This window comes from Maniola jurtina, chromosome 8, assembly GCF_905333055.1.
Source record: "Maniola jurtina chromosome 8, ilManJurt1.1, whole genome shotgun sequence".
In the NCBI taxonomy this organism is placed as follows: Eukaryota; Metazoa; Arthropoda; class Insecta; order Lepidoptera; family Nymphalidae; genus Maniola; species Maniola jurtina.
This window is the reverse complement of record NC_060036.1, coordinates 2,125,126-2,140,463: the sequence shown is the minus strand read 5'-3', so window position 1 is coordinate 2,140,463 and position 15,338 is coordinate 2,125,126. Positions and strand designations below refer to the sequence as shown.

General features: G+C 39.0%; 2 protein-coding genes across 2 annotated transcripts; both read left to right on the top strand.

The window, feature by feature from the left end:
- Positions 1–277: 277 nt before the first annotated feature.
- On the top strand, positions 278–9,605 carry LOC123867676 (TBC1 domain family member 5). The gene is made up of 13 exons (XM_045909857.1): positions 278–452; positions 524–588; positions 1,497–1,631; positions 2,042–2,141; positions 2,317–2,433; positions 2,999–3,126; positions 3,981–4,031; positions 4,809–4,911; positions 5,214–5,332; positions 6,645–6,787; positions 7,788–7,932; positions 8,132–8,366; positions 9,006–9,605. Exons 1-13 carry the CDS (start codon positions 450–452, stop codon positions 9,276–9,278), a joined length of 1,617 nt encoding a protein of 538 aa, XP_045765813.1. The 5' UTR covers positions 278–449; the 3' UTR covers positions 9,279–9,605.
- A 3,194-nt stretch (positions 9,606–12,799) lies between these two features.
- Positions 12,800–15,136, top strand: LOC123867675 (vacuolar protein sorting-associated protein 51 homolog). The gene has a single exon (XM_045909855.1). The coding sequence runs from the start codon at positions 12,955–12,957 to the stop codon at positions 15,055–15,057; it is 2,103 nt and encodes a 700-aa protein (XP_045765811.1). The 5' UTR covers positions 12,800–12,954; the 3' UTR covers positions 15,058–15,136.
- Positions 15,137–15,338: the final 202 nt, after the last annotated feature.

Genomic DNA, 15,338 nt, shown 5'->3' with positions numbered 1-15,338 from the left:
GTGTGAAATACAAAAGCTCAAAGACTGCAATACTATCAAAAGTTAACTGTATGTGTTGCTGAGGTTGCCAGCGCTGTCAACATTCAAATATCACTAATCCAAAACGAAATATCTCCCCTTGCACTTAACTGCCCCACTAACTAATTTATTTCTTTTTACCCCCCAACAAAGTTAACCCCTTTGATTAAAGGTTAACCCGAAGTCCACGGACCATAGAGTAAAGTAACACAATGGGTTGAACAAATCAACACAACAAATGTCAATTGTCAATGTCATACACAGCTGTCTGCAAGCTGTACTTAGCAAAAATTGTTTTCAAAAATCCCAAACACGAGAAAATTTGCACTTAGCAGAGCAGCTCTTTATTATAGTTAATACAAATCATTTAAGATCGGGTGTATGGAAGTTATTATTCGTAAATCATGTTTTTCCTGTGAATTTTTTCAAAGATGGTGAGTTAGTTGCAAGTTTCTAGCTATTAGTAATGTGACTCATTTTGTTATAAAACTGTTGTTTTTCGCAGGAACAAAACAACCATGGCTCACCAAGTTCTCTTTCAAAGCCTTTCTACGAGGCCAGCGATTACGAGTAAGTAAAATGTTTTTTTTTTAATTATTTTTGTTCAACATTCAGGAGCAATGAAACGAACTCCAGTTTTATTTGTCTAGGTTTAGCTTTTGTGCAAATAGGATAACGAATTTAGTGTCATATGAAGGTAAACTAAGTTCATTGTACTACATCTTCCAGATGTTTGCCTACCATGGATGGTGGTTGATTACCTACTCAGTTTCTACTATTGTGTAAAAAAAAATCATGTTTTAATTTAGTCCATACAAATATAATTAAAATTATATTTAAAATCAAGTATAATTTTTGTAATTTATAAAACAAGCTTTAGAAATTTCCGCTAGACATATTCAAAAGTAATAAATGTAAAGCCCTTTCATATGATACCCTACTTGGTATAGTTATCTTACTTTGGAAATTGAAAATACTAATTATATTATTATTTGTTCATGAACAATTTTTTTTTTTTGTGATGTGACCTCAAATTCACGATTTTCGGATTTTCCCCTTCACTTGTGCTATATATCATAAAATTTGGCAGGTAGGTCTTATAGCATAAGTAAAGGGAGAAATCCGAGGATTACATCATAAAAAAAAATTAAAATGTCCTTCAATTTTCAAAGCAAGATAACTATACCAAGTGGGGTATCATATGAAAGAGCTTTACTTGTACATTCCAAAACAGATTTTTATTTATTTTTAAGCTTAAAAGTTTTTGATTTATCACACAAAATGTTAGAAAAAATGCCTGACTATGGAACCCTCAGTGCACGAGTCTGACTAGCACTTGGCTGGTTTTTCTTTGATTTCACATCACCTAAAGCCTACTTCGTCGATTCACAACCAAACTAAGAGTCCCTCACTCTAGGTTACTCTGACAACCTGAAACTCTTATCTTATGAAACACTTAAGCAGTTATTCCTTTATAGTCTACAGTTCCCAACATGGAGTTTAGAGTTTTTGAAAAAGGCTGCTGTGGAGCAAAAGTTGGTGCGACCAAGGAGTTTGGCCTGGGCTATACTGCTGAACGCCATTCCTTCACCATCTGGAGACATATTGATGAGGTAACAGAAATATTTCTGTAAGAGCATACTGTATTTTTCATTCATACTACTATTATAAATACGAAAGTGTTTGTCTGTCACATTTTCATGGCACATCTGCTTGACAGATTTTGACGAAAAGTACAGAGATAGCTTGCCTCTTGGAGGTGGATATAGGCTACTTTTGATTCCAGAAAATCAAAGAGTTCCCATGGAATTTTCAAAACCTAAAACCACTTGAAAGAAGTTTGGGGGCATAATCTAGGAATGTACATAATATTACCTATGTTTGAGAACACATTGTTATTTATACTAATAAATAAAATTGGAGTGTTTGTCTGTAATTTCGAAATAACTACCTCATACTAAGCTCATATCATTATTTGAACAATACCATAACTGAGTTGATGGTTTTTTTTTTATTATTACAGCATAAGAGGTCATAGAAATTTCTATGATGACCTCAGCAAGAAGCTATCTATGGACCCAAGAGCAGTTATTGGCGATGATCCACTGTCGCAAAATGATGAGGTAATATACATTTAAAAACCTCATTACCAGTATGAAACTTGAGGAATTTCTATTATCGTCCTGTTAGAAATTGCTGGCGTGTGGACAGAAATGAGCTGATTGACGTTTTATTTTTTTAATACTAAAACAATTTCCGAGTAAGTGGAAGGTAAATCATTCATGAATATTCCTACAGAGTGCGTGGAAACAACATTTCTGCGACAACGAGCTCAAAGCGTTGATACTGCAAGACGTCGTGCGCACTTTTCCTGACGAAGCTTATTTTCGAGAGAAGGATGTGCAAGACATGATGGTAAGTATTAGAGTTAATGAAGTTTTTTTTGCGCCAAAATTGAGCAGTCTACCACGGATGCTCGCGTTGTGCTAGGTGCGATGTAAATTATTGACGATAGCATACATCGTACCTAAACGGCCAATGGCGATGCGGATTTGCCGCCATGGCTCCAAATGTAGTTAGAATCCAAAGCCATGAGCCAGATCGAACTGTAATAACTGGAATTAATGAAAAATATATTATTTTGAAGCCTTATATTTCATTATTTTAACAAGACAGAGCCTTACAATATAGTTTTGATGATTTTTTCCCCTAGATGTACCTATGTGAATGAAATATGTAACTAAATAAGAGACACGTTTTTGATTTCATAATCAAGATTGGTTACATTTGCTCATTGAAATGTGACCTAATGTAACACACACTGCGCTCGAACGCATAGTGTAGGTTCCACCAATCAGATCGCTGTAAGTTGACGTGACACAGTCATTGATTGGTAGTAACCTACACTATGCGTTCAAGCGCACTGTGAGACCTCATAGTAGTGATTGCGAATACGGCTATTACACAGTGTGGTATATAGGTGCGCGTGCTGTTCTACTGGGCACGCGCGCACCCCAGCCCCGGCTACCGGCAGGGCATGCACGAGATCCTCGCGCCCGCGCTCTGCGAGCTGCACTCCGACAGGCTCATGGCGCCGCCGAACCTCAGGTATGCCACCATTCCATTCCATCAGCCTGTATGCGGCCACTGCAGGACAGAGACCTTTCCAAGAGCGCGCACCAACACACGGTACTCCGCCTTCCTCATCTACGCCCCTGCCACCTTCAGCCCATTGGTCCAGCGGGGAGGTATGCCCCACCTCAGTCTAATTATAGTGGTGAGTGGCTTTTGCATGTATTTATTTTTATGTTTTCGTATATTATTTTTCTTTTATCAGCCTGTGAAAATCCTATCAAAATTGGATCCGTCGTAAAAAAATTAGTCCAGACACATTGCTGTCGTGCGGCCAATTTAAATGCAAAGAATACAATCTTTGTATAGAAACATTCCAATGTAACCCCCATGTCTGAATTACCTGTGGCTACGGCCCTGATCTTGTATACAGCGTGTTTTTTAAAATATAAATACAGGGAAACTTTCAGTTAAGAAACAGTTCTTTTTTATGAAAGCAATTTTGGCATAGTCAATTTTTTTTGAGTAAGCGTGAGTTGTCCATAAAAATAGACAAAATTGACAAATATTTATTTAATACCGATCAACTCAGTTTCATATAAGAATAATATTGTATCAGAAGAAAAAAAAATCAGGGCAGCAGGTCCAATTTAAGTAAATGTTTTTTCATACAACAAGGGAATGCAATTTAATAAAAATCTTAAATCGAACTACTTACTCGTGCATAAATCATTCAAATGATTCCACTCCAATCCACATGGATTTAGGTTATTAAAAATCCAGTGGAAACGCCGTCATAAAATTTGACCATGTCTATCTCTGGGATTAAAAAATAAACCTTATTTGTATAGTAACAATCTCCATAATCAAATTAATAATTTTCATTTCAGTGACACCTTACGGTATTATCTTCAGGAAGATTATTTAGAACACGACAGTTAGTAAGTATTTATTTTTCACTAGCCGATGCCCGCGACTTCGCCCGCGTGGATTTAGGTTTTTTGAAATCCCGTGGGAACTCTTTGATTTTCCGGGATAAAAAGCCTAGCGCCTATGTGCTAATCCAATGTATTATCTATCTCCATTCCACAGCCAAATCCGTCCAGTAGTTTTTGCGTGAAGGAGTAGCAAACATACACACACACACACACACACACACATACAAACTTTCGCCTTTATTATATTAGTGTGAAGTGTGACTAACATACAAGATTAATCTCCCAGGTCATATTTGCAGCCACAGGCTAGCTGCTAGCTAATGATGTGCGCAGCAGCAGTTAGCATCAGTACTATACCCACCTTTCAAAGGTGTAATTGTTCGAATTTGTCTTGACTTTTCAAAATAGCTATAGTTACGCGACAGGTTGACATGGCAATCGGGGTATGAGGCTAGGGGACGGCCCGCACACCCACACTTCACCCGTGTTATACCGCACCGGCTAGAGTTGGGTAGAATGACAGCTACAATGTCACGATCGCAATAACCTCCGATTGGTTAACGGTCGCTAACTATAATTGGGTACAATGTATTGTTGCAACAAGAATACCATAAGTTCAGCCAATCACAACGACTGCGATTGTAATAATGATCGATGCAGATTTTTCGGAATCGACCTACAGGTTAGCGCGGGCCGCGGGGGCTGTGCGTATGTGCGGGGCGTCGCGAACTATACTTATGAGCTTTATAGATGAAGTTTTATAAAAGCTTTCGCTTCCAGCATGCTGTTCAGCGCTATAATGAAGGGTTTGGAAAAGTTCTACTCCACAGGGGATGTCATCCCTAACAACTGCGGGCGACTGCCCACCGCCAGAACTATACATGTAAGTTCACTATACTCTATGCATGGGGAGGAGTTAGTATAGGACTCTCTCTGTTACGTAATCCCATACAAATGACAAAGACAAAACTCAGTGGGCGTTAACCATTTGAGTAACCAACCAATTACAAATAAACCAATATTTTCGAGTTGGATTTCGAATGTTTTTGAAAACAGGTTCTGTTTCGGCCTCTCTCGACCTACCAACGAGTTGTCGCTACCTTGAACGGGGCTCTTAAGGAACCGAGGGTTTCCTCAGTGTAGTTCACCTGTTGATGTCCTATTTAATTGGCCAAACGTTTGCAGAATCAAAACGAAGTGGTCCGCTACTTGGAGCGCCTCAAGGAGCACTACCTCGCGCCCGCGGACGCGGAGCTGGCGACGCATCTCGCCGACTGCAACATCTCCTTGGAGCTCTTTGGGATGTAGGTATTGGCTTTGTTTGTTGTTGCCAACTCTCGCCAGACGAATCAAAACGAAGTGGTCCGCTACTTGGAGCGCCTCAAGGAGCACTACCTCGCGCCCGCGGACGCGGAGCTGGCGACGCATCTCGCCGACTGCAACATCTCCTTGGAGCTCTTTGGGATGTAGGTATTGGCTTTGTTTGTTGTTGCCAACTCTCGCCAGACGAATCAAAACGAAGTGGTCCGCTACTTGGAGCGCCTCAAGGAGCACTACCTCGCGCCCGCGGACGCGGAGCTGGCGACGCATCTCGCCGACCGCAACATCTCCTTGGAGCTCTTTGGGATGTAGGTATTGGCTTTGTTTGTTGTTGCCAACTCTCGCCAGACGAATCAAAACGAAGTGGTCCGCTACTTGGAGCGCCTCAAGGAGCACTACCTCGCGCCCGCGGACGCGGAGCTGGCGACGCATCTCGCCGACTGCAACATCTCCTTGGAGCTCTTTGGGATGTAGGTATTGGCTTTGTTTGTTGTTGCCAACTCTCGCCAGACGAATCAAAACGAAGTGGTCCGCTACTTGGAGCGCCTCAAGGAGCACTACCTCGCGCCCGCGGACGCGGAGCTGGCGACGCATCTCGCCGACTGCAACATCTCCTTGGAGCTCTTTGGGATGTAGGTATTGGCTTTGTTTGTTGTTGCCAACTCTCGCCAGACGAATCAAAACGAAGTGGTCCGCTACTTGGAGCGCCTCAAGGAGCACTACCTCGCGCCCGCGGACGCGGAGCTGGCGACGCATTTCGCCGACTGCAACATCTCCTTGGAGCTCTTTGGGATGTAGGTATTGGCATTCTGGTTTTTTTTTTTAATTAAAATCCTAAAATGGAACCAATGCTGCAGAAACTCTTTGATTTTCCAGGACTTAAAGTAGTCCTTAGTAGTCCTTGCCCGGGATGCAAGCTATCTCTTACCAAATTTTCAAAAAAAAAATTCAAAATATTTTTATTCAATTAGACTTTTACAAGTTATTTTGAATCGTCAAAAGCATCTACCACTGGTTCGGAATGGTTTTAGGATTATCGGGCCGTGAAAAATTAGCAAACAGACAGACGGACAGGTCTTCCATCGCTGTACTTTCTGGTGTGAGTTGCCATTCCAGCACCTTGACCCCCCAACTTCTATCGATTTTTTGAACTATGTGTCCTGTAACACTTCAGCGTCGCCATTCGCTGAACTATGTCGTTTACTCCGGTTCTCGTAGGAGAGAAAGGAGTGGTATAAGAAATGAGGAGAGTTCTCATTTCTGATTAACAAAAATAATAAATTTTCTCGATTCCAGCCGCTGGCTTAGACTGCTGTTTGGGCGTGAGTTCCCGCGCACAGAGATACCAAATCTCTGGGGGTTCATCTTCTCGGATGGACCAATGCTGCCGAATCTGCACTACGTCATACTAGCCATGCTGCTGCCCATTCGAAACATATGTAAGTTCCACCAGACCAGAGGCTATAATTTCGAAATTATAAATTCCCAAATTGCCCCTGCCGAGAATCGAGCCCGTGACCTCCCACAGCGCTGCCGCCCTTCAACAAAAAATAAATATTTTTTGAATTATCGCCAAAAACGTGGGAATTTTCAACAATGTATTCTCAAAAGATTCTAAAAAGAATGCTAATAGTAATACTACGTAGGATCGTGATTTTAAGCTATTTTTTAGTTTGACCCTACGTAGAATTTTTTTTGAAACATCAGTTTTTGAAAATTCCCGTTTTTGGCAACAAGTAAAAAAAATTTTTTTTTTTTTTGTAAAAATTGTCTAAAATAAATGACTATTATCTTATTGACTATAAGTCAAATCATTTTATCAAAGTAGGCACTAATGTGAACTTTTTGATAGTTGTTGGATTTGAATGGATTAAGATGATATAATTTTAGTGGTGATAATTAATTACGTAAACTTAAAACTGCTTTAGTTTAGGTGTAAGCAGACTCATTCTATGCTCTCGTGCATAGTGTTGTATGGCAATTTCTATAGTGCCTGAACCTATCCTCAGCCTTCAACTGTCTCTATGCTCTCCTAATGCTTTATCCATGTATGTTACAGTTGGTATCATGTCAAAAGGTCTACAAACGAACTTTCGCAGTTGGTGACGTATTGACCAACATATTTGGCATCTCGTCAATAGACCTCAGACCTTGTACCTGTGCAGTGGGTGATTTATTGACGTAGAGCATATGCAATGACCAGAAAAGGTGAAGTATAAGAGTGCGGGCTCACCCATGGGTTGTACATTCCATTCCATTCATTTTGTTTTCTGTGTTGAAAAGAAAGAGATGAACCTCGATTATAAAATGACTTGTTCTATAGCTATACCCTCGTCGTATAATCTACCTTTTTGGCACTTAACGGCTTTTTGGTTGAAGAATGGCACAGCGCTCACCCGTGGTGCCAGGGAAGTCGTCATCATAAAATATGTGTTTCAGTACTAGAGTCTGATGCGGGCACCGCGCTGTCGATACTGATGCGGCCGTCGTCGCTGTCAGTGGGGCACGTTTGTGCGCTGGCGCTGTACCTGCGCAGTCCGCACGACTACCCCAAGCCGCCGCCGCCACAGCTAGCCAACAACGCGTGAGTATAAAAAAGATAGATGGATAGAAAACTTTTTGCACACAAACAAGAAAAAAAAACCCAAAGAAGCTACAAACCAAAAACAATTGTATGCAGAGACGGCCTTATTGCTTGAAGCAATTTCCACCAGGCAATCTTACTTAGTTTACTCTTCTATGACTACTCTTTGCTGAATTTTTTTTTTGTCTATAAAATACAGAAATCAAGAGAACATAGTGGACGCATCGAGCTCAGTATGGAGTTACGAGCAGCGCGCGGAGGAGGAGGCCACCTCTTCTGGCTCGGAGGGCGTGGCGGAGGGAGGGGACGTGGCGCGGTCTTTAGCTGCCCTGGCGCTGCTGCGGGCACGTCTACCCCCCGCCGTCGCCGCCCTGCGCGCAGCCCTACCACGACCACCACCGCAAGCTATGGCGCCCCTGCAGCAGATCATGCAGGTTTAGATCACAATTCGTCAAATACTAGATGGCGCTGTTCTCATTTCACTCGCGCTATCAGATATTGTGAAATTCAGTAGTACAGGGCTTGTACTACAGACCACCCTACCGGAAGTCATGGCATCCCTACAGCAGACCATGCAGGTTTGTATGGAAGCGGCTGAAGACGCACGGTAAGCTTGTGACATAATACAGGACAACGACTCGGCGCAAGCTGTGGCGTCTCTGCAGTACATCATGCAGGTGTTTATTACTTAGTGGATGCAAACTCGGTATTGAGTTACGTGCAGCGCGCGGAGAAGGAGGCCACCTCAACCGGTTCCGAGGGCATAGAGAATGGCGCCCCTGCAGCAGATCATACATGTTAAGTTCCCAATTTCATACTAGATGGCGCTGTTCTCATTTTACTCACGCAATCAGGTGTTAGCCGAAACTTGAACAGTGAACACAGTATTGTATCAATCTCCTTAACGCTGCTTAGACCTATCTAAAAAGCCCCCAAGCTACGTTTAATAACTGTTTGGGTTGACTATAAGATATTTTTTGCTACTATATTTTATGTCCACTTTTTGATATTTTTGTACTTTTTTTTGCTATTTTCATGAGCAATAAGTAAGTTTTCCTTTTACTGTCTCCCAGTTGGCAGCCTTGCTCCAGTGTCGCAACCATGCCCTAATAGACGTCGAGACAGCCCTAGAAGCCGCTGAAAACCAGTCCACCGAAATGATTGGTCGACGACAACTAGTTCCAGTTGTAATGTTACCGCCAAAACACAAACAGACAAACGCTCAAAAACAAACCAAACAAGTGAGAAAAGTGAAAGAAGTTCCACTAAAAGTGTTCCACCAAATAGAGTGTGATAGTGCCAGCGATCTGCCATTTTTAGACCCTCTGCGGCTACGGACAGAGTGACTACGCCGAAAAATAATGCTATATAGCTATTATCATTAGCTTTCAAACTATGGACTTTTATCACTATTTGTAGATTTGGGTATACCAAATCAATAGATTTATTTTTTATAATAATAATAATCAATCTAACTGTAATGTGTAGGTAGGTCACTTAGCAACAGTGTTATTTGCCAAAAATGAGTAGACATTTTCGACAAATAACGTTTAAGGTGCATGACACGGATCTGCCCGCGAAATTCAAATCTAATTTGGTTTTTCGCAATTTGTAATGTAATACGACAAAGTAGGCTTACAGCATTCTAATTCCGCCAATGGCAGTATCATCTTTACAGGATTACATAAAAATCTTTACTTGAAAGTGTTCAGTTTAAGAAATTAGTCAAAATAATGAGTTTGACATGAGTTACTCATAAATCAGTCTACTATAACTAATTTCTTAAACTTGACCCTTTCAAGTAAAGATTTTTATATAAACCTGTGAAGATGATACTGCCATTGGCGCAATTAAAATGGCATAAGACAAACTTTGTCGTATTAGTTTACAAATTGCGAAAAACCAAATTAAATTTGAATTTCGCGGGCAGACCCGTGTCATGCACCTTATGCATGAAGCAAACTATGGGATACGTTCTTAAGCCGCGACTTATAGGTATGCACAGTCGTTTGGGACGCGGCAAGCGAGATATCTCCTACTTATGTCCGATACTTTGCACAATTCAGTGTACTTACTATCCAGATACCTATAAGTTGCGGCTGTCAGCCGCGTCCTATAATTTGTTTCCGCCTTTATTTCCGTATGTATAAAAGATCATCACGTGAGCATGGCTCGTTAATTGACGCCAAATAGAACAACTGTTGTGAGATCGCCATCATTTACCGAGGTGGTCTAAAGTACCAAGTAGTTAGTGCCATAGGTTAAGGTTTTTATTTACAACATGATAATGATAAAAAATGTTTTGCAGATGCATGTTCAAAAATGGTATCCCGCGTGGTAGCGCGCATTTAGCTTTATTTCAATCGTACGTAAAAGTGTGATCATTGCACCATTTTTTAAGCACAGACAGACAACAAAGTGATCCTATAAGGGTTCTTTTTTCCTTTTGAGGTACGGAACCCTTAAAAGGAACTCTTATAGGATTACTTTGTTGTCCGTCTGTATGTTTGTCGTGTCTGTCAATACCCATCAAGAGAACAGTCGACCCGTCTAAACCTATAGGTTATTTCCCGTTGACCTAGAATCATCTCTTAGTACAAGTAAAGGGAAAAATCCGAAAAATGTGAATTTGAACAGTGGAAAAAATCAAAATATTATTTATTTCATGATGGTATGGAACCCTTCGTGTTCTTGACCGGTTCTCTTCTCTCTCTGGGCTGGTTTCCGCACTTAAACGTTTCCGTCTGTTGTGCGTTTCTTGACCGGTTATTTAACTCTTCTGATTTAGCTAAGGAAAAATAGATTAAATTAGGCTCATAATACTGTTAATGATGTTACATTTTCTACAACATTGAAATCTATAGTACGCGACAGGTCGAGATGGCAATCTCACAGCCTCCGCGCTAACCCGATTGCCATCTCGACCTGCCGCGTGCTATACTTTCTAAAACCTTTACATTCGAATGTAATGGATATGGACTAAACGAAAATTGAAAATCTATTCGTATTATGGGTAATGATTATTCAGTTCTTATCACACTGCTTTTAAAGTCATTATAAGAGAATTATTATATAGATAGGTATAATGCATTTATGAATTACTGGTTTGGTTTTTTTTTCCATTAGGTAAGATGTGTAAAGTCGTAAATTGTGGTAAAGTGCAATATAGTGACTTTTCTGTCACAGCAACATCAAATAACTAGTGGTTAAACAAGTGGTTAGACTGTAATAATAATTTACGAACAAATGAGTAAGTATGTGATAGATATAACTATAACTTATAAGTATAGGAACACAATTATTATTAGGTATATTGTAATATAAAAAATGTAAAATAAGTGCAAATTAGATTAATTTATTATGAAAATATAATTTTCGTACTTACCCACATAAGATATTACAAAGTCTGTGTGTAAATAAATAATATGTAACTTAAGTAATAATTATATGTGTAAATAAAATACATGATAAATATTAATATGTTGCTAATAGGCAGCTCTTTTTTTTTGTGAAAAAAATTGCTACTGGTATTACAATGTTATTATTTTTGTAACTTATTAGTCACAAAATATATTTTACGAGCTGTTGCCCACGACGTCTCAGTGGATTCAGAGTTTTAAAAATCCTGTGGGAACTCTTTGATTTCTCAGGATAAAAAAGTAAAATAAAATAGTTTTTATCCTGAAGAGATATGTCAGATTGTCCTGAAGAACAATCCATGTAAAAAATTACGTCCATCCGTTGCGGCGCGATTGGAGGACAAACCAATAAACAAAAACACTTTCGCATTTATAATATTATTAGTACCTAGCGATAAAACCTATTTTTATGCTGTACCTTTAAATATAGTTTCAATAATCTTTAAAAAATATTTGATTACTTTGATTAGGCAGTTTTATGTATAATTATTTATTATAAGTATAGATATAATAATAATTAATACAAACTTAATTAAAGTATCCAAGTAAAACATGTTTACAATGGAGAAGTTTCCCTTGTATTTATTTCTTTAACAAATAAAATATGAAATAATCATTGAAATATTGCAACCAATGAAAAAGTTATGGAACTTTAGTAGTTACTATTAATTTCTCAGTCTCATTAGTTTTGATCTGAGTATATTTTTATTATTTTATTAAATTATCATGAAACTTCTCCATTGGTTTCTTATTTTCCTGATTTCATTTGTCATCATCATTTTTCATTCAGTGTGTAGCATGACTACGTGGAATTTTGTACTATGTTCTTGTAAAAGTCTGGAATGGTTTTAATAAAAAATGACACATGAAAATGGTCTTTAATTTTATTTTCACCATCTAGTACTTATAAATCTTTGTCTTGATTTATGTCTATGAAATTAATTTTACTAATACTTATGCTAAAATGGTAAATTTTGCAAATCCTGTGAACCATCAAAGTCAAAGGGCATTCAAGGAAGAATTGATTTCATTTCAACAAAAAATTGCTTTTTGTGGAAGTCTGCAGGAGAGTAGCCCAAGTAGCTAGAGTATTGAGGACATTTCGGTGTTGGAGTAATAAAACGTATGGCGGTGTGAAGGTAGGTATATTGCTGTGTATTCCTGCAGCTTTGGTGGAGGGCTACGAATTACGATGCATCAACGGCGCACAATCACAATATTCACAATATACCCTAGAGCTATGTAGATTGTAGACACGGTTAACACTTTTACAGTATAGTGTATACTACTACTAGTATGAAGAACTTATTTTCATTGAGCCGTCGATTTATAAATAGACAACAATGTTACCCGTGACCACCGTGACGTACTATGACTTTTGTAATTTCCCGCCACACATGAAAACGTCAATCACTGTCAAATCGACTGACAACTGACAGATCCCTGAATGAACTCTGAGTTATCTTTATTTTTGTGATTTGTTGTTTTTGTAGTAAGAGCAATTATCATTTTAAAGAAAATTATGTTTATTTAATTTGTGGTAAGTTTAATATTGATTGCAAAATACTACACTGGTTTTTTAAGGTTTAACTACTTTTTTGAAATGTCTGAATCGTGTAAGGACAACGAAAACCCTCTAGACATCGACGGAAGCAACTTTAATTCTGAAATGTATTTAGAGTGTCTTCTAAAATGCGCTACACTTCGCCAAGTTATGGACAAGGAAGCCGAAGTCGTCACCCAAAGCCAGTTTCTGCAATCTGAAATGCAAACGTTAGTTTATGAAAATTATAACAAGTTTATATCGGCCACAGAGACTGTCCGTAAAATGCGTTCGGATTTCCAAATTATGCAGGAGGAAATGAATAAATTAAGCGAAAATATAAGCAATATTACTCAGTTTAGCTCTAAGATATCCGATAATTTAAAAGAAAGTGGTAATAATGTCAATAGATTGTGTAGCACGCGACAGTTACTGGATAAGCTACAGTTTGTATTTCTATTGCCAACTCAATTAAATAAAGCGATTGAAGAAAACAGATATGTCGACGCAGTACATGATTACACTCATGCCCAAAGAGTTCTACAAAAGTATGGCGACCAACCATCTTTTCAGAGCATACAAACTGAATGTTCAGAAATAATTTGTGACTTGAAAAAGACACTCCGAGAAAGGCTTCTTACCCCTGACACATCAGCCTCAGAATTAGCTGAAAGTGTGGGCTTATTAAGACAACTACAGGAATCAGATTCCTCATTACAGGATATATTTTTAACCTGCGCTGAAAGTAGACTGGAACAGCACTTGAAAAGTTTAAGTGCTATTGTGGAAAATGTAGACATATTAGAATGGGTGGAGAAATGTAATAATACACTATTGGCTGACTTAGGTATTGTTATTTCATGCTACCACGATATATTCCAAGACAGTGAAAATGTGAACCTTCCAGAATTTGCAGATAGAGTAACGACACAACTGTTCCATCTCTTCCAAGATGTAGTTAAAAAACCTGAGAATATAGGCACAGAAATATTAATCAGAGGCTTAGATAAGTTTTTCAGAAAACTGCAAGCAATGTCTGAAATTATCTCAAGTGACACAGTTTCCAATAAAGCTCAGGATGTTGTTATCCAATGTATCGACCACAAGGCTTCTATGCAATATCAAACTATACAGACACAGTTCAAAGAAAATCTCATGAGAGTACGACAATCTCTGGCCAGCAAGGGCACTGAGACTGCTGATCTCAAAGACATTTTGAACTCCCTACAAATACATTTGATGCAGAAAGTCCAAGCTTCTTTACTAGATTTGATGGCATTTCTTCAAAACAATCTTTCATTTGGCTTAAAACAGTGGTGCGGTAAAGCAGTAGCTGATGCATGCTGGACTGTCATCTCCGAAACCTTAATAAATCTCTCTGACATGGTGAAAAACATGGCTTCCATGCAAACATCAAATAATATACCGTTTGAACTGCTCTTGATACTTGCAAAATTATGTTTGGAGATGCAAGAAAATGGAGTGACAACATTACATACACACCTATTAAAACTTTTGGAGGAATCTGCACCGGGGTTGAAAGTAAAGGATAAAGACACTAATAATGTAATGGTTAACTTGTCGACAGCAGCTCAAACTGCTTTGGATTCTGAGGTTGTCTTCATTGGGCAGATGGCAGCTCAGATGTTGAGAGTATCTGTATTAGCTAGGGACTGGTTGAGGGCGCCCGAACCTCGAGGTCCTAGGGCTGTATGTAGGCGTGTGGTAGAAACCCTTGCGAGCGCAGATACGGCTGCGTCACAACTCTTCCCTACAAGTATTAAACCGTCAAGTGACTCAAGTCGGAGAACTATTTGGTCACGTGCCCCATCATCGTTTTCGCCTATAAATCGCATATTTTCGGAGCGAATCGAGGTTTTTAGCCCCGCTGGCGCAGATCGGGCCGCTTTGTCAAATGGAGCATTAAAAGTAGCACTAAAAGCACTCGTCGAGTGTGTAAGACTGCGAACATTTAGTCGCCATGGGTTGCAACAGTTACAAGTTGATGTGCATTTTCTCCAGCAAAGATTATCATGTATGGGGAATGATGAAAGGTTGCTGAATGCTTTGTTGGAAGATGCTTTAGCGTCGGCCCAAATACGATGTGTTGATCCACAACTTATGGAACCGAGTATTGTAGATATTATATGTGAACGAGGTTAAGTTGTAAACTAATATTATTAATCTAAGTGTACTATGTATTTCGATATAAGAGCATCTATTAAACTAATATATATCGCAATCAAATTCTTTTATTCATAATCAATAACTTCATATTTAAATAATCATAATCACTATAAACTGTGATCGATTGATCTGGCTCAAAGGACCAAAATGTAGGATCCTACATTTGCATCCTTTGTGCCCAAAGTCAAGTAAAGATTTTTTATACAAACCTGTGAGGATGATACTGCCAGTGTCGCAATTAAAATACCATAAGCCTA

Coding starts and splice junctions, on each gene's coding strand:
- LOC123867676 (XM_045909857.1), top strand. Junction 4,912..5,213: donor CCACCGCCAGAACTATACAT/GTAAGTTCACTA, acceptor AAACGTTTGCAG/AATCAAAACGAAGTGGTCCG. Junction 8,367..9,005: donor CCCTGCAGCAGATCATGCAG/GTTTAGATCACA, acceptor ACTGTCTCCCAG/TTGGCAGCCTTGCTCCAGTG.
- LOC123867675 (XM_045909855.1), top strand. CDS start 12,955: ATGTCTGAATCGTGTAAGGACAACGAAAACCCTCTAGACATCGACGGA.